Source organism: Callorhinchus milii, unplaced genomic scaffold, assembly GCF_018977255.1.
Source record: "Callorhinchus milii isolate IMCB2004 unplaced genomic scaffold, IMCB_Cmil_1.0 Scaffold10, whole genome shotgun sequence".
Classification (NCBI taxonomy): Eukaryota; Metazoa; Chordata; class Chondrichthyes; order Chimaeriformes; family Callorhinchidae; genus Callorhinchus; species Callorhinchus milii.
Window position 1 is genome coordinate 9,286,452 of NW_024704751.1, and position 18,318 is coordinate 9,304,769.

At 46.8% G+C, this 18,318-nt stretch overlaps 1 protein-coding gene across 1 annotated transcript in view; it reads right to left on the bottom strand.

Moving 5' to 3' along the window:
* Positions 1 to 678: 678 nt before the first annotated feature.
* The window catches only part of ncor1 (nuclear receptor corepressor 1), an 84,901-nt gene continuing 67,261 nt past the window's right edge, over positions 679 to 18,318 (bottom strand). The window contains exons 28-49 of the mRNA XM_007896473.2: positions 18,091 to 18,262; positions 17,810 to 17,953; positions 17,209 to 17,271; positions 16,434 to 16,675; positions 15,744 to 16,107; positions 14,537 to 14,764; positions 13,035 to 13,244; positions 12,442 to 12,585; positions 12,082 to 12,285; positions 11,371 to 11,536; positions 10,533 to 10,719; positions 9,998 to 10,295; positions 8,926 to 9,057; positions 8,481 to 8,653; positions 8,081 to 8,292; positions 7,512 to 7,655; positions 6,633 to 6,707; positions 5,855 to 5,997; positions 4,896 to 4,949; positions 4,309 to 4,329; positions 2,911 to 3,132; positions 679 to 2,632 (exon numbers count right to left, since the gene is read on the bottom strand). Of these exons, the coding sequence (XP_007894664.2) occupies positions 2,448 to 2,632; positions 2,911 to 3,132; positions 4,309 to 4,329; positions 4,896 to 4,949; positions 5,855 to 5,997; positions 6,633 to 6,707; positions 7,512 to 7,655; positions 8,081 to 8,292; positions 8,481 to 8,653; positions 8,926 to 9,057; positions 9,998 to 10,295; positions 10,533 to 10,719; positions 11,371 to 11,536; positions 12,082 to 12,285; positions 12,442 to 12,585; positions 13,035 to 13,244; positions 14,537 to 14,764; positions 15,744 to 16,107; positions 16,434 to 16,675; positions 17,209 to 17,271; positions 17,810 to 17,953; positions 18,091 to 18,262 (3,783 nt within the window). The 3' untranslated portion in view covers positions 679 to 2,447. The remainder of the gene's footprint in view (positions 2,633 to 2,910; positions 3,133 to 4,308; positions 4,330 to 4,895; positions 4,950 to 5,854; positions 5,998 to 6,632; positions 6,708 to 7,511; positions 7,656 to 8,080; positions 8,293 to 8,480; positions 8,654 to 8,925; positions 9,058 to 9,997; positions 10,296 to 10,532; positions 10,720 to 11,370; positions 11,537 to 12,081; positions 12,286 to 12,441; positions 12,586 to 13,034; positions 13,245 to 14,536; positions 14,765 to 15,743; positions 16,108 to 16,433; positions 16,676 to 17,208; positions 17,272 to 17,809; positions 17,954 to 18,090; positions 18,263 to 18,318) is intronic.

Below are 18,318 nucleotides of genomic sequence, written 5' to 3' on the forward strand. Positions count from 1 at the left end.
GGGACTTGCGGTGCCGGCCCGCCCCCCCCCGTTGCATTGTGGGGTTTGTAGTTTCCAGGCACCAGCCTCAGGTCACCACTTATCTTAAAATGCCTGTACTGGTTCCTTATCAATTTATCCCCCCATTTTTCACTAACTGAAATGAATCATATTATACATCAGGGCACGCTTAACTATTTATTCAAATAAGACATTAAACCGAGGTCTCAGCTGCTGATTTGCTGTGCACCGACTTCTGGCCGCCGCGTTCCGCCCGCAAGACACACAGGGCTTTGAGACGAGACGTCTCGGCAACGCGACGAGGCGCTATATCAAATACAAGGATTATTATATTATTATTATTATTCAAGTGGCTTTTACAAGATACAACTTGCATTTACAGAGTGTCCCTCACCCAAGGGCAGCTCCAGCATCCCAGAGAGCTCGACGGTGGCACAGCCCGTGATAAGGTCCTGCGATGAGAGAAGTTTCTCCCGGTGTCCTGGTCAACAGTCCTTCACATAATCGCTCGACATTCCATTCCCAGTTATTCGTGGGACATTGCTGTGAAACACACTCAAAGGCTCCTCACCTACACACTGTGGACGAATGTGGAAAATTTAACAAAGCGCACAAAACACAAAAGGCTTTGAAATAAACAAAGCACAGGAGAAGGATGAAGCATTAAAAAGACTGAAATCCGATTGCATCTTTATTTTTAGGTCAAGAAACATTTACATGAACATGGACTAGGTTCTGGAATGCCGAGCTATTAAAAGATAAATTAGCCTCAACAGGCTAACAGAAAGGGGGATACCAACTTCAATCCTGAAATGCAGTTACAACAAACTGATACAGTGTGACGTTATTCACTCAAAATACACTTAAAATAAGAATTTGACCCAAATCGAGTGACACGGTTAACTTTTGAGTGCTTCAAGGTAGATCTGAACAAAGGAAGGAACATGAACACGATTTCACGAGCGTGTTTGATTCCACTCCTGTTGAACTTGAGAAAGGATCCGAGGATTTGTCCCGAGTCTGAAATTCTGCGGTTAAAACAGTCAAAATAAAAAGGTACAGAATTCCTTTTGCAAATCACGTGACGGAAAAACAAAAAAAAAACATGCATTTTCACAGCTGCCAAAAACCCTTTCAGCACTCAAAGAGTTAGTTACCGAGTGTGTGCGCAATTTCTCTGGTGTGACCAGTAAACCCTAAGGTGGGCAACAACGTTTGGACTTTTGTGACTTGACACGTCCTGGGAGGGAAAAGAATGCAACTCGTCATCCCTTCAGCTATAACTGCGTTGCTCTAACACTGTGGCAAGCCCCAATTTTGTGCAATGTCTTCCTAGAGAACAGAAGCCTTATTTTTCAAAGGAATTACAATGCTCTGGAATGTGATGTTGCAGCAGAACTAGGCTTCACAAACACGGACTCCCCTCCCCTTCCCTTACAACCATTGACTACAGTGATCTACGAGATTTCTGTGGACAGGGTGAGGCGTCAGTCTATCCTCTTACATCAAACGGCCACTTACTTACCCGCTTCGTTCACCCTCAGTCTCGGGGCCTCATAGCAGGAACAAATGGAGAACTTATAGAAGTATCGTAATTAATTTGCTTTACATTTCTTGGGCTAGTCGGGATTTCAACTTTTTTTTTTGGTGGCGGTGGGTGGTGGTGGGGGTGCGAGAGTGTGTGAGAATGGGACAAAAAGAGGACGTTTTAAAACAACTAAAAGGAGAAACAAAACGTCAAGTGGAAATATAAAAACCTTCACTTTCAACACATATCTTTACCGGTCGGTGTGCGCAGCGAGGTCAGGAAACCTCTCCGAATATCGTTTTAAAATGAATCATAATACACCCATGCATTAATATCTTAGCAGTGCTGCTAAATAATTCAAGACAAAATGCAACTCAATTTACAACGGGTCTGGAACAGGTTCACTCGGGCAGCAGTGAGCGTCGAGAGTGCTCGTGTGTCTGCCATTCGTGGATTTATACGCTTACGGACGATGCACAGTTTCGGTTCCTTTTTAAAAACGTAAAGTTACATCGGATTGGTAGCATGATACAATGGGGGAGGTAGGGGGGTGGGGCGGAGAGGGCAAAAACACTGCAAAAGTACTCTCTATTTACAGAAGAATGATTTAAAGACATTAAGGTTTTTTTTATACAAACAGATGAACGTAAAATGTCTTTCATTTCGAACGCTTCTGGCGTGTGTGAGTGTGTGTGTGTCTGCAACAGCCACTTCTCCTCCTCCTTTTCCTCCCCCAGTGGGTATCTGCTCCTTTGAAGACAGGGAAGCCTTCTCACATTCGTGTCCGCAAACAAACCCTCATTTTGTTTTTTTTACTTCATCATCCGGTAGCCTGGGCTCTCGAAGAGAGAGTCTCTCGTCTGTACGACAGGCCTTGAAACACTACTGAAAATCCCAGCCGCGGCGCTGCTATCAGAGCTCAGTCATCACTGTCCGACAGCGTCTCGTACTGGGAGGAGAGCAAGGGCGCTGGCTCACGATCCCATGTCCTTGTTGGGGGGTGTGCGCTGACCTGGCTGATGGTCTGTGGGGTGCAGGCGATGGACGTCGGCGGCACATTCATCATGCGCATCGTGAGGGGGTTGTAGGGAAACGGTGTTGAACCTACACAACATGACAGGGGGAGAAGGCAGGTCAGTTCATTTGCAATTGCATCTCCAAGTCGTACAGCAGTTTGGAATTTAACACTAATGTAGCGTAATAAATATAACAGCTGCTCATAGTCTGGTAGAGAAAAAGCAAACGTCTGGCTTCACCCACAAAATAAACCGTCAATTCACTTTACAGTATATTCTGGGAAGACCTTTGAGACGTCTCGAAGATGTGATCAGGCGCCTCATCAAATGCAAGGATTATTATTATATTATAAAGACATTACCAACCTGAAGGAGGTGATGGATTGGCCTCTTCTGTCCGTGAGTCACTCGACACTGTGATGATTGTATTGATGTTGCCCTGTGTTGTGTTGACGGGATGGGGCAGAACCACTTGCCGGTCTTCTCCTTTGTCATCGTATTTCCCCATTAAGGCTTTCCTAATAATGTCTTCCAGACCCAGGTTACTGGCGGGATCTGCAAAGGAATGACTCCTAGAGCTGACACTGCCTGGGAGATGGAAGAAAATAATGGTGGGGGGAGGGGAGGGAGAGAGAATAAGAGGAGTAAAACAAGAAGGAGATGGGAGAATGTGAGGGTTGCAGAGAGAAAGAGAGAGAGACAGGCAGAGTCATATTTTTGCAAGCTGCAAACTTTAACCAACACACAACCCTTGTGATTATGCATGGGCAGCGCTGGCTTTTGACGCATCTTCAATAAACTGACTCTCAGTGAAGGCAATTTGTCTACAAATTAAAAGACAGATGTTTAGGCCTGTGAAATGGACCCATTTCACTTTAAATCTCGGGTAATCTCTGGATTAGTCGCTGCTGCTGGAGAGGCTGTTTACACACAGTGTCCCTGCTCCACACACTGCGGGAACAGCTGACAGGGGTCTTTAAGTAGCTGGGCAATGGCACCATTAGTTAATGGCAGAATAATAAACCTCAGCTTCTACTGCTAGTGCATCTAGTGCAGTCAGTCTGTGTGGGTCACAGCTGGTCAGTACAATCTGGACACTATGGCAGAAATATAGCAGCACTGAACTCAGTTAGCAACAAGCTGTTGTGTCATGAATAAGGTATTAAATAATAAACTCCCTCCCTCCTGGTAACACAGCACACAATCACCCAATAACCACCCTCCCCGATCCCAACCCCCAGCTCGGGTCCAAATCCCTGACCTGGAACGTCCTCCCGACATGAAAGATGTGATACAAATGTCATTTTGTATTGTATTGGAACCACTATGTTTTGATTTTAAATTCCAGATTCCCAAAGGTTTTATTTGGGTGCTTCAGGAGACACGGTCCAAACAAAAGCTGGAACTATTCTGCTCTAGAAGAGACCACCTTGAAGCCAAAGCAGCGAATAGCACGTTGACAATGTGACTATGACATTTCTGCTTGTATTCATTTCAATTGCTCTCCTAAAACAGGTCAGATAGTAATGGCTGGGAAAGGCTTTTTGTGGGTGTTTAGTGACAAACATATCTTTATTAGGCAGGCCTCAGTCAGTGATCCAGCAGGTAACACACTGACTTGATGTCGTTTGACTCTTATAAAAGCACACTGGAAAATTACAAAGCTATATTATCTCTAGGCTGGAATAAAGCTAGTTCAGAAAGTATAGATATGATCAGGTTTCTCTGAAAACTGAGGCTAGATTATTACTAAATAAGACGCACCTTTTTTGTACGAAACCACACCTAGGGTGCAAAAGAGAAAGAATTGGATTTTAACAAGGTGAAATTTGTTGTTGCTGCACAAGACGCACATAGTACTTTAATCTGCCGAATGTGCGACAGTGAGAGTGAGAGAGTGTGTGAGCATGTGTGTCATCTATTTGTGTGGGAGATACAGTGACTATACAAACACCTTACTGGTATGTAGGTAGCACAATAGAGAGCAATCTTAGCCATGGCAGTTGAGATTAGCTGATACAAACATGCTCACCGTACAGAAGCACAGCACACACATGCATTCACATGCAGTACAGACCTACACGGTCCTCACACACAACTAAATGTGTGCGTAAGTGTTACATGAAAGTAGATTCCCTTCTCCTTCCCCTTAAAAGCATCACCTTATAACCATGGTTTAATAATCCCGAGGGTAATAATCCCACCATATTAATTTGGTCACACAATCCACGACTGTTTGCGGGACACAGCTGTGCACAATTGGCTGTCGCGTTTCGCCCACAAAATACAGTCAATTCACAGACCATTGTAAAGTTTGTATTTCATACGGTTTCTAAACCGATGTAAGTTACCTGATGTTGTGACCGCTGGTAAGTTGAAGATCTCTGTCCCAGGCTGAGCATTAGCTAAAAGGAGAGAACATTCATTACAGTGTGCTAGCAGTACAATACTGACGTTAAGATGACTGTATGCTTTAGTTATTGTTTTTGAGGCTTTGACCCGTGTCACGTTGGGAAATCTCAAAGGCTACATGGAAACCTCGGCTACACCCAACATGCTTAGAACGGGAAAAATAAAATGTCAATACTTCCCCTTGTACCTGAACACTTGAAATCTAGAACCACATCCCTGATTAAATACTGAGATGAATATTTCATTTGCTGTAAGTCAAGCATCAATAATAAGCTTTCACACTGAGTGTTTGTAACTTTAAAACGCCCATCTTTTTGATATCACGTATGTTTGATTTGGACTCTCAGTCTATGAATTTAAGATGGTCTCCTTCGTGAAAAATTCTGGATTCTTTTTCCTTTAAAGCCTTTTATACCTTCGGTGTTCAAAGGACGAGACCAAACTGAAGCTTTTATACTAACCCTATACTTTGCATTACATCTCGTATCCCATTTTCCAAGCAGTTATTCCCACACTGGTTACAAAGCTTCCAGCGGAATCGTGCACTCATATTAACCTAATTCTTGACCAGCCCCCAACCCCCATCCATCACTGCCTAGTGACCTAACATTTTTGACCCACACAAAACACACCACTGTCTTGACTACAGCTGGGTTTATACAACCTGGACCCGGTGTGTATGTTTATGTGTGTGTGTATATATATATATAGATATATATATGTGTGTGTGTGTATGTGTATATATATGTGTGTATGTGGAAGTAAATAAACAAGAAAGAATTCAAGTGTTTACATTTATCAGAGACACCAGGAAAAGGGTCCATACACAAACACGTACAACAAGAAGATTATGTTTGTATAGCGCCTTCATGTCGGTGTACACACCACACACACTTACCGATTTCAGAATCTCCACCACCAGAGGAATTCAACTTGCGAAATATCTCCTGTTTTTTGGACTTGACCATTGGTGAGGTGTTTTCGAGCTTGGTGAAGAACGCAGGCAGGTAGCCTACATTCCCCGGCGAGCGCGAGTCATTCCTGCAAACAGAGAAGACAGTAAAACGCAATGGAGTGGGATCCAGGGGCCGGGGGTGAGCACTCACTGAATTCTGACACTTTTAGTTAACAAAATACGTAAGGAAATTTCCGTGCGTTTCGGGGACCTCTCAGGAGTTTAGTTTGGATACTCTAAGGCACGGTGATGGGGTTCTGTGTGCCCGAAAAAACCGACTGAAAAACGAAAACCAAGTGGTCGTCTTTTATTTTCAAATGCAAACGACAAACGTTTTGTCTTTTCGAGCAGAGCATTCGCTATCGATGCCAAACCTGCTTACAGAAGCCCCCCACCCCGACCGAGTTCCCTCCAAATCTGCGAGCTGAATATTTGCCCTGTACAGATACGCGCTGGTCTCAGACCTGACTCTGAACAGCTGCAAACCTCCTGCCGTAACACTGCGCACTCAGTCACTCGGGACAACTGCGGATTCCCAGTCTGGTCACCGAAGGCTTCCAATGTTCCAATGTAAGGAGAACAGCGACGTCTGGTGTCGGTAACGGGTTACTACAGCCAGTACACTGCTTTCTCTCCCCCGACACCGACCGGACCGGATTATTATTATTATTATTATTATTATTTAGCGGTTAGTCACACCGGGTGGATCAGAGGTCAGTACCTTGCAGCAGATTCTGGTGCCCGACCTCTCCGGACGAGCAAAGGCATCGGGAGCCAATCATTACTTGGGGGCAGCCTTTGGAAGGGTTAAGGTGAGAGAGACAAGAGGACAATGCTGTGGTCAAATCGACTGAAACAGTGAAACAAAGCGTGGCACGATCGGAGAACGATCAAAATCACAGGGTTGTATGAATGTTTACAATATGTAAGTTATCTCGACCCGAACCCCCAAAGGAATGAATTAGCAAGTGCAGTGCGACTGCTTTGTCCAATTAAATAATCTGCGGCGTGCAACCGAGAGGCAGCAGCTGCCAGGACTAGACTGTTTCGCCCACAAAATACACAGCTGCCTTCGTTCCTCCGGGTCTGGCCTCCTCTTTGTCCCCCGAGTCCTCCGCTCCACCCTCGGCGGCCGTGCCTTCAGCCACTATGCCCGAGGCTCTGGAACTCCCTTCCTCACTCCCTTCGTCTCGCTCCCTCTCTTCCCATTTTCAGGTCTCTGCTGAAGACCTTTCTTTTCAACCGCGCCTTTGGTCACCTTCACCCCCACCCCCCTCCCCCTCCCCCTGGTTCGGCACCGGGATCCGTTACTGTGAAACGCTCTGAGACGCCGTCCGGCGTAGAGGGCACTATATAAATCCAAGTTGTTGTTTTTGTAGTCACTACACTTTACAGTATATTCTGTGACGCCCGTTGAGACGTCTCAATGACTTGATAAGGCGCAATATCAAATGCAAGGATTATATTATAATCCTCACATCTCTCGCTTTAAAGCAGGGTGAGAGACGGCAGCAAAGCTACATTTTATGCAGTTTCCCGGTGCGACTTGTGAAGGAAGGATTGGACAGTCAGGACAGTCGCTCTCTGTTCACACACGTACCTCTGTTCGGTTGGCTCTGGGTCCCTTCGCTGGGGAGGCTGGACCACACTCTCCTGCTTCTCCAGAGGGGCTGGGACCTGGGGTGGCGAGATGGGTTCGTACGGTTCTGAAGAGACATGGCTTCGTTCTGGGGACTTCCCAGGCCTGTGTGTGATAAACAAAATAATTCTTGCATTTGACATAGCGCCTTATCACGTCTTCGAGAAGTTTCAAAAAACGAGTTGGGTTTGTGCAAACTGGGGCACTTATCGCTCAAGACACCAGTCTGACTTGAGGATAAATCAAAATGTACAGACCTGGCTCTGTGTAACACAAAGCGGCATCAATTAACCTTTACCAGATTATACAGGGAAACCTTGTAATAACACAATAGGCTGCGTCTCATCGGCAGGTGTCAGCCTGGCTTAGTTAGCGGTGCTTAATACAGTTACTTATTTAAATACCTACCCTCGCCGACACCGTAACACCAATGGTTAAAGCAGCAGCCATCTCATGGCATTATTACGCTCAGTGCTTCATGGATTACGAGGTCAGGGTTTAATAACTCCCTTTAAGGCAAAACCGCTTACCTTCCTCTGCCCTTCTCTGCAGGGTTCTCAGGAGAGACCCTGGAGGTGGGTCTCTGATGGTGGGGAATGTGTGTGGGCTGTGGCTCCGGGCTGTAATGGCTAGACATCTTCCCTCGATTCGAGGCCACCGATGACTGGAATGTGGACACGGGCGCTTGCTGGGATTGCTGGCTGGTGGACTGGTTTCGGGCAAAGTCTTGGGTGATAATGTGCTAAAAGGAAAGAGTTATCGTGTAAATCTTCCCGTAGAAATCGGTTACTCAAGGGAATAAGAAAAGCCTCGGCTCTGGCCAACCTGCGGCTGATACGTTCTGGTATGAGGTAAGCAGGATGCCTATTCAGTTCCAATCACGACTCATTCGGTTGCTATTGGCACCAACCCTCTGGAGACTGCACTTACGTGTATGTGATCAGCGAGGGTGATCAGCTTGTGCGTTTTAGAAACTTGAGGGTTAGACACCACAGAGTAGACACTGTCCGGCTGTGACGATGGCGGCTGCTGAGGAGACGGAGATTTCTGCATCAGCCTGTAGCGACTCACAGGCCCCTCGAAGTTTCGAGGGTTGGGCTCACCTGCGAAACAGAGAGAGAGAGAGACACACAGTCAACAACAAGTCACCTCTACCTAATGTACTATTGGCTGCCAAGTTTCGCCTACAAAATATATAGTCACTACACTTTATAGTATATCCTGTGAAGCGCTTTGTGACATATCAAAGACGTGATAAGGCGCTGTATCAAATGTAAAGATTATTATTATAATACTTATTATTAATAATAATTAAGGACCGTACAACACACTCTGACAACAGATAGCTTGACGGATTGTAGGAAGGCAAACTCACTCTCTGGGTGGGAAGATTTGAGCAGCTCCTGCTGAAACGATTCCCCCTTCTCCTGTGACTGCACAGGCGAGTTTGCAGGACTGATGACCTCAATCGCATCTGCCCCTGGTATGTCGTAGCGATGGGAGGACACTGAGAGAAAGAAAGTGATGATAAAATCAATGCCATCTACACCAAGCACGTCACAGCAATGAGAGGTAACCAAGAGAAAAGCAGATTAAGGGCTAGATACCTTGACAGCTATTTCTACATCTCTAATTGGAGTTGAGGTACAGATCAGCCATGATCTTATAGAATGGCGGAACAGGCTCGAGGGGCTGAATGGCCTCCTCCTGTGCCTATGTGTTCTGCTTTGCCACCAATTCTCTTACATTACAGTGTGCATGAACACTACCATCTGAAGAGACGTGTTCAGCTACAGTCTCTATCCTTTCATCTCGAGCTGAACTCCGTTAGCACAGAGTGGCTGCTCTGAGCGACCGTCCTCGATGCCTCTAAAGCGACTATCATCAACTCCCAAGTCAGCAGCAGGGCTTTTCTGCTCACGACTGAAGCCGGTACAAATCTCACCTCGACTCAGTTTGTGAAACCTCCACATCCTGATACAAGGTTAAAAATTCACACAACAGCCACCACCCCGACTGCATGTGGACAACGTACACTGTCACTGGAATTCCTCAACACTAACATTAATAGTGCCTTCACAACAACAACAAATTACGTGTAGACATTAACAGTGCTATTTTACGATGGAATAGCGTCAAGAATCAGATGAGGTTTCAGCTGATATTTCACTCGGCTTATTCAAGGATTTTTATTAATTTATATACTTATTGGATTTATAAATATATAAAAAATTAATAAATGTACACATAAGCATATGTACACCCATATGAATAGGAGGGAGGGAATGTGTATAGGCTTCCTTCCAAGCTGCCCCTCCTGGAGTGCTTGCCCTATGAACACCAGTCCATAGGTAGTGGTAGTGGTAGTGGCATTTTTGCCACTAACTGGATCACCAGCTGTGCTCAGATCAGAATCTTGTTGGGGGTGAAACCCAGGCTAAGCTTACCGCTGCTGGAGGAGTCGGAGCTGTGCGATCCTCGTTCACGGTTGTCCTTATCGGAGGCGATCTGTCGTGTGATGATGACGTCTATAAAATTGGCTGCGGTTATGGTGGTCTTCCCTCGAGTCCTAAGCTCCTCCTCGTACCGAGATTTGGGAGGAGCTTTATCCTTACTGCTGTCGGGATAGCCAGCCTGACCCTGGGCCTTGCCAGAGGGGAGGCCGGAGGATGAATATGGAGACTGTACTGCACGTCGCTCATGCTCCATCTGCTGCTGCTGTTGGTGCAGTTGATGTTGGTGGTGCTGTTGGTGTTGTTGCTGTTGATGATGTTGTTGCTGCTGTTGGTGTTGTTGCTGTTGATGATGTTGCTGCTGTTGATGATGTTGCTGCTGTTGCTGCTGTTGATGATGTTGTTGTTGCTGCTGTTGATGATGTTGTTGTTGCTGTTGGTGTTGATGATGCTGTTGTTGTTGCTGCAGTTGCTGATGTAATTGCTGATGGTGTTGATGGTGCTGAGGCTGCTGCTGGTGCTCGGTAACAGGGACCCTGCGTGCGGTCATTTCTTCTGCTCTGGGGCTGTCGTGCTTGCTCTCCTTCCCTTTGCTCATCTCCATCAGGGGCGCTGAGGCTGCAGCGTCAACAAGTGCTGCCAGTGCGTCCGCTGCTGTGTTGTAGCGGGAGGTCGGCAGTACCTGAGGTATGGACAGGGCTCCCTGGGGTATTTGCCTGTATGAGCAATGGGAAGACAATACCAACATTTACAGTCACTACATTTACAGTAAGTGTAGTGAAGCGTTTTGAGACATCCTCCAGACGTGAAAGGCGCGATATGAAATGCAAGGATTGTTATACATTTCTATGGGTTTCCACAAATGAATCCCAGATGATCGGTTTTCCTGGTATTTGGTGCATTGAGGATTATATAGAACAACCTACTCAACAACAACCATAAAGAGCCATTAATATATAATGAAACAAACCTAAATCACCTCTATAACAACTTCGCACCACTCAATTTTTCCCGATGGGAGAAAATAGAGGAGTAGGCTGGATGTAGCTCATAGGCCACCTGGTGTAGAAGGAGCTCTGTATCTAATGAACAATTCTAAAACAAAAGCTTTTTGTAGAATCACAGAATCTTACAGCACAGAAGGAGGCCATTCGGCCCATCGTGTCTGTGCCAGCTGTTTGAAAGAGCCATCAACTAGTCCCACTCCCCCGCTCTTTACCCAACTGGTCCCACACCCCCGCTCTTACCCCATAGCCCTGTAAATTTTTCCTTTTCATGTACCTATCCAATTCTCTTTTGAAAGCTATTATCTCCTCATCTCCCCCCCGGTTCTTTTGCCAAACAAACAAACGACTTGGTAAACGTACATGATTCTGGACTGTGCAGATGGGTCAAGCGGGGTGATGACACTCTTGCCGTTGGCTCCCTGGAAGATGCTGGGCCTTTGTTGTAAGATGGTTTCTTGGGGTCGGACTTGTGGAGACGGTGAACGAACGTAGCCGTGGCTGCTCGGCCGACTGGTTTGCTCGGGACCTGTGTGTGTGTGCGCGTGTGAAAAAAACACAAGAGAACAATAATGCTTTCAAGATCTGGAAAGACATTAACACGTAGTGTCCACTTCCAGAGCACAGGGCGCACACATTGAAAAGGGGCCCAACGTTCTAACCGATCATTTTGAGAATCAATTAACATTGGGTAAGTTTCCTTACTCCACGCGCCTCTGTTTACCTAGCAATAAGTAGGAACCCGATTGTTAGTCGATTGGCGGATTGCTTTTCCGGGGGTAATAATCCCTCAAAAAAAACCTCAATCCACGACTGTTTGTGGGACGCTGCTCTGCACAATTGGCTGCCGTGTGTTGCCCACAAATATAGTCAATTCACTTTACAGTATATTCTGTGAAGCGCTTTGAGACGTCTCGAAGATGTGATAATTCGCTATATCAAATGCAAGGATTATTATTATCTCCATCACTCTCAAAATATCACTGCTGGGGTAATGTAAATTAGTTTGAACTCAATGCTTCTCTCTCTCTCCTGTATGTGCACTGGTTACTTGAATCAAAGACTTCAACTGACCTGGCCTTAGATAAGAGAGGTCGCAAGTGGTCACGGCTTTCCTCTCCCTTTCTCTTTGCTCTCGATCCCTCTGTTCTCTCTCTCGTTCTCGCTCCCTCTCCCTCTCCCGTTCTCGTTCCCTCTCCCGCTCCTTTTCCCGTTCCCGCTCTCTTTCTCTCTCACGTTCTGCGTTTGCTGTGGAGGCAGCTATGTGTGCGGGGTGACCTGGAAAGAAGGAAGGAAAAACAGCAGCGTTAAACAAAGACTAACTTGGAAATAGATTACGAAACAACTTGTTAACATCAAAACTTTCTTTTAAAATAATTCATGCAATTTGCCTCTGAGAATAAATAAACTGCCCTGAAAGGTATTGGTACGTACTTGGTGAGATAGGGGAGTGGTTGTATGGTCTGCCAGGGTAAGGGGCTTGGTTGCCTGGGATGTAGGTAATCCTGTCCATAGGAGGCGTATTGGTCCCACCTGGCACGAGAATCGTGTGAGGCATCTGTGCCAAGTCGATGATTCCTGTAATTTAAGCATTGACTTTAGCACAAGTATTATTGGTTTATTCCGCTGATCTGAAATTTAACAACAACATGCACTTACACAGCGCTCCTCACACAGGACAGCGTCCCAGAGCGCTTGGCAGTGGTGGAGCACGACACCAAGCTGGGGGGAAGGGGTTGGGGGGGGTGGGTTGGAGGTGACCGTAGGCACGGTCAAAGAGGAAGGTCTTCAGGCGCGATGTGAGAATCAGGAAGGAGGGGGCGAGGCGGAGGGATAGAGGTAGTGTTCCAAAGTTTCAGAGCGCAGTGGCTGAAAGCGCGGCCACCGATGGTGGATGGTGCACGGGGGACACGCAGGAGGCTGGAGCCAGTCGAGCGGAGGTAGAGGGTAGTGGGTTGGGGAGTGAGCATGCCGGTGAGGTAGGGAGGTGCCGGGGCGCGAAGGGATTTTAAAAAAAGAGAGCTCACCACGAGCCCCAGTCGCAAAGGAGACACTTAAATGTTCCTGCGGTGACATTCCTCTGGCAACGGTTGGCCGTGTGATGACCTGCATCTGCTGTGAGGTGATGTAGTCATTCAGGATGGTCTGCCGTGTGTTCTCCATGGCGTACAGCTGGTAGGGGTTGGGGTAGCCGGGGTTAGGGGAGAGCTGCCGGGGGAACAGATATGCTGCAGTTGCTGAGGAAAGAGAACAATCAACGAAAGACTCATAAGAAGCTGCACCCGTTTACCAGCATTTTGTATCAGCAACAAACACTCTTAGTGTTCCTATCCTATAATACAACACGTAAGGTCACAGGAGAGGTTCAGATCAAGAAAGCCTTTGGCCTGTTTCATCTTATCCTTCCAGAATACTCATCTTCCCATTATAGTACCAAACTACTGCTTAAAACAGTCCAGTCTTGGCCTTGACCACAGCTTAACCCAAGTACTCCAGGTCACTACCCCACGTGAAGGGGACAATACAAATGCAAGTTGTTGTTGTTCATTACTCGCCATGTGAAGAAACAGACCCGAGTGTCTGGCTTCAAATTATCTCTTGGCACAACCCTGAACCTGGTCCTCGTTGCTCTGCTCCTTCAGCAGAACTGAAAGTCTCAGCACGCTGTCATTGACGTGGGTCCCGAGAGCATTACCTGCTGCACAGAGCTTGCTCCAGGGTGAGGCATTATCAGGCACAATGTGGTTCTACATCACCTCTCAGAAGGGTCGAAACTGAATGGAGTTTCGGTGTGGTGCGGTCAGGGTGAGATTAAACAGCAGCCCTTAGGTTTAGGCTCAACCCTGAGGTGAGAGGGTTGTGAGGAGAATACAAATGACACTTCTGGTGGCAGAATATATATATTATATATATATATAGCCATTTACAGTTGAAATGCACAACAACCTGCATTTATACAGTGCATTTCACACGGGGTAGAGTCTCTGAGCATTAACATAAGTCTGCTTATTTTTCTATTAATACCCTAAGCTTAGCCAGGGTGGAGGATGTGCCGATTGCTTAGCCGCACAGTCACTGCCTTATCTGTCTCCACACGCTTTGAAAACAACAACAAGATTCCATTTATAGAGCGCCTTTCACGTCGGGAGGACGTCCCAAGGCGCTGAAAACATGTAGTAATTACACATCGACGACAACAAGATACGCGATCAAAGCGCATTTCTCCATGACAACAACTTGCATTTATATAGGACGCTGCCCCAGAGCTCCTCACACAGCGGAGTGCCCGAGAGCTGCTCGACAGCGGCTGGAGCACGACGCCGAGCCGGGGGGAGGTGATCGTTTGCACTGGTCAAAGGGGAAGGTCTTCGGGCGCGCGACCTGAAGATGGGGTAGGAAGGGACGAGGCAGAGGGATAGAGGGAGAGCGCTCCAGAGTTTCAGGGGGCAGTGGCTGAAAGTGCAGCCACCGATGGTGAAACGGAGGGCACGAGGGGACACAGATTGAACATTCCAACGTTCGTGCTCACCCGGGTCTAAAGCCCTGTGAAAAGCCATCGTCTGTTCGAAGGGGTGGGGTACGTGTCCTCTGTACACCTCGCTGGGATTCCCTCGGCTGTGGTGAGACTCGTAAGGGTTGTGCGTGGGAACCTGGTCAACTCCAGAGACTGGAGACTTGGCCGAGATGTTCTCTCTCTGTGTTGGGGTCAGGGTGGATTTCCTTTCGTGGCCGCTGGATTTGCCTGAAGTCATGCCACCTAGAGAATCAAAGTACACACAACAAGAAACTGACATCAACAAGCAATGAGAACAGCCTGGAGCTAGCTCGGGGTAGGCAAACGGTGACTGCGAAAGGTGGGACGTTTACCGGATTATTTGTGCTACCACTCTTAGATAATAATAATAATCCTTGCATTTGATATACAACAACAACAACAAGATTCCATTTATTGAGCGCCTTTCACGTCGGGAGGACATCCCAAGGCGCTGTACAGTTGGGTCAGGACCCGAGCAGGGGGGAAATGGTCAGGGTAAGGGGAGGGAAGGGAGGGAGCGAGGAGGGGGTAGAGAGTCGAGAGGGGAGCTGAAGGCTCGGTCAAAGAGAAAGGTCTTGAGACCGGCCTTGAAGGAGGAAAGGGAGGAGGCGGCGAAGGCACTGGGGGATAGAGTTCCAGAGCTTAGGGGCTGAAGCCCCGTCCACCGATGGTAGGACGGTTGGGGCGGGGGATGTGGAGCAGACCGGAGCCGGAGGAACGGAGGGTACGGGCAGGTAGGTAGGGGGATAGTAGGTCGGAGAGGTAGGAGGGAGCGAGGCCGTGAATGGCCTTGTAGGTGAGGATGAGGATCTTGAATTGGTGCTTGATATAGCACCTTATCACGTCTTCGAGACGTCTCAAAGCGATTCACAAGATATACTGCAAAATGAATTGACTGTATATTGTTGGGGTGAAAGGTGACAGCCAATTATGCACAGCGGCGTCCCCCAAAAGGTCAGAGATTGAGGGACTATGTTTCTTTCTACAAAAGGGATTAATATCACAAGATCCACTTTACAATTTCATACAAAGATTTAGTAACGCAGGTAGCAGTGTCCTAATGGCCTCCTTTTGTGTTGAAAATGTCTGTCGCTTACGTTAAGTGACTACTTGTTGACCGTTCTAACAAGTGTTCACCGTGCTTTACCCTGGCTCCCCACATACTCCCAACCATCAGCCAAGCGCGTCAGAATCTGGTTACCTTCTTGTGGTCTGGTGACGACCAAAGGTGATCCCCTGGCAATGGAGCCTGGATATCCCACAGGAGTCCTTCTGGCATTAGGATCCTCATACATGCCTGGGCTCAGCTGTGATTTGGCAGCTTCGTGCATAGTTGACCTGAGAACAGAGGTTCCCGAATTGACGACTGAGGTATGCCGGGCGCGCATCAGCTCTGCTTGTTTCCCGTCTTCGTATTTCCGCTCCACGACCTTCACGCCCTCGGAGATCATCTCGAGTTGGTGCATGGGGTGCGTGTGCTTGCTGGGGGCCGTGATCAGTGACTTGACGTCGTGTTTAATGGCGGACTGGCTCAACACACTGCTTTCATGCTTCACTGGCGTTCCCTGAAAACAATCAGTTTTTACGGTTGCTTAAATTGCTGGACACACGTTTCGACACAACTACGACAGAACGATAAATTACATTTGTGCAGCGCCTTTCACGTCGGGATGGAGGATGTCCTGATACATTTAACATGAAAACTGAGTGCAATCACTTTAGAGGAGGCACAATATTCTCCTGTATATCCTGTGAAGCGCTTGAGACGTCTCGAAGACGTGATGAGACGCTGTATCAAACGCAAGAATTATTATTATTATTATTATTAACAGAACACAAAACGTAAAGCTTTGCAAAAACCTAGAGCGCGAATGGGATCTGAGGGCTTTACCTGAGATATAGATCCCTCCAGAACTTGTCGGCCAGCCTGCACCATATCTGGGGTTTTCCGGCTTTCTTGTCTTGGAATCTCGTGGATTGAACGTCCCATTTCTTTAATGGTAGTAACTCCCTCGTAAGGCTTGCCCTTGGTAATGGAGCCCTCAAAGCTTCGCAGAGGCGGGCTTTCCCGCTTGATCTGCTTACTGTATTTTAGACCTTCTTCGAAGAGTTCGCTGGATGTCCGAGGGGTGCCTGAAATGAACAATTCAGCATTGATATCTCGCAAAACCTCGCATGGTATGGAGTCCTGTAGCTCAGTGGTCAGAGCACTCGCCTCGCGAGCGAAAGGACCCAGGCAGGGCAAAACTTTGGGCAAGTTTCCTTACTCCACTCACACACACACACACACACACGCCTCTATTTATCTATCAGTAAGTAGAAACCTGGTTGTTAGTCGATTGGCGGATTGCTTTTCCGGGGGTTTATTATCCCTTCAAAAAAAATTTGGTCACTCAATTCACGACTGTTTGTGGGGAATTGTGCGCAATTGACTGCCACATTTCACCCACAAAGTATACAGTGAATTCACTTTACAGTATATTCTGTGAAGTGCTTTGAGACGTCTTGAAGACATGATAAGGCGCTATATCAAATGCAAGGATTATTATTATTGAAATCTCGCAAAAATAACATGATGTGTGGAGTAGGACACAGATCAGAGCGTGGGAGGTTTGGGATGTACAAGGATTATCGTTATTGTGTTTATTATTAAGCACAAGTCTTACCTTGCATTATTGATCCCGATGTAACCGTCCTGTCCTTAGACTCCGAAGCACGACTTATAAGACCTAAATTAGGAAAACAAATGTTTATTTTTTTAATTAAATATTTTCTATTATATTATTCTCTTATTATTACTACAAATGACACTTTACAAAAGGCACTCAGAAGTGCTTTGCGATGTTTCATCATTTGTAGGTGCTATCTCAAGTGAAAGGACTAGGGTTAATGATAATAATAAAAATCAAGGAATATACCTTGAAGCAGATTCTGCTTGTGGATTGGGTTTCAGAATAAAATCCTTCAATTCTGCCGGTTAGATTAAATATGCTAAAACAAATAATGTGGCCAACAGATTTCACACATGGCAGCCTGAGCTGGGAAAGCAGAATATTTCAATAGTTCAATTGCAACTGCATTATAATCCTTGAGGCAGCAATGCTCTCTGTTATATATTGTTTCTCGGGTTCCTTGATTCGAGATCCCGTGACCTGAATAAACTGATAAAACTGCGCTGACATTAGAAAATCCTTTAATGAATTAAAGAACGACAGAGATTTCCTTCAGGTTACAAGGCCGGCTTTGCTTGTACACAGCAGTAAATACCTTCATAAGGTGCAGACAGAGGGGATTCCCTCAACGCAAGCCCTCGAGTTAGTCCCGATTCCATTATGTCATACGTCCGCTTGACCCCGTGGTGTTCAAGGCCTGTTCTAGGGCTTCTCGTCCCTTCTCGGGCGTTCTTTACACCTGAGAGGAGAAACATTTCAGCATTTTCTCTTTTCATTAGAGACACGGGGGGTGGGAGAAGGAAGACAACACATGGATTCTAAACACTCTTTTACTGGAGCGACAACCATTAAGAATCGAAAACTTGGTGAACTTACTGTCGTAAGTCAGGATGTGCCCACTTTTGCTCTCGTAGATAACGTGACCTTTTGACATGGCTTCCTCCCTGGGTTGCTCACAGCTGTTGGGTTCCTCTGTGGCAAGTTTACTGATGGTTCCCTTCAGTAAGGTGTCAGCAGCAACACCCTGCTGAGGCAATCCTGGCGTCCCCTGCAAATAAAGCAGCTCTCATTGCTATTCCCAGTTTGTTTCTCTGATTTATCGCC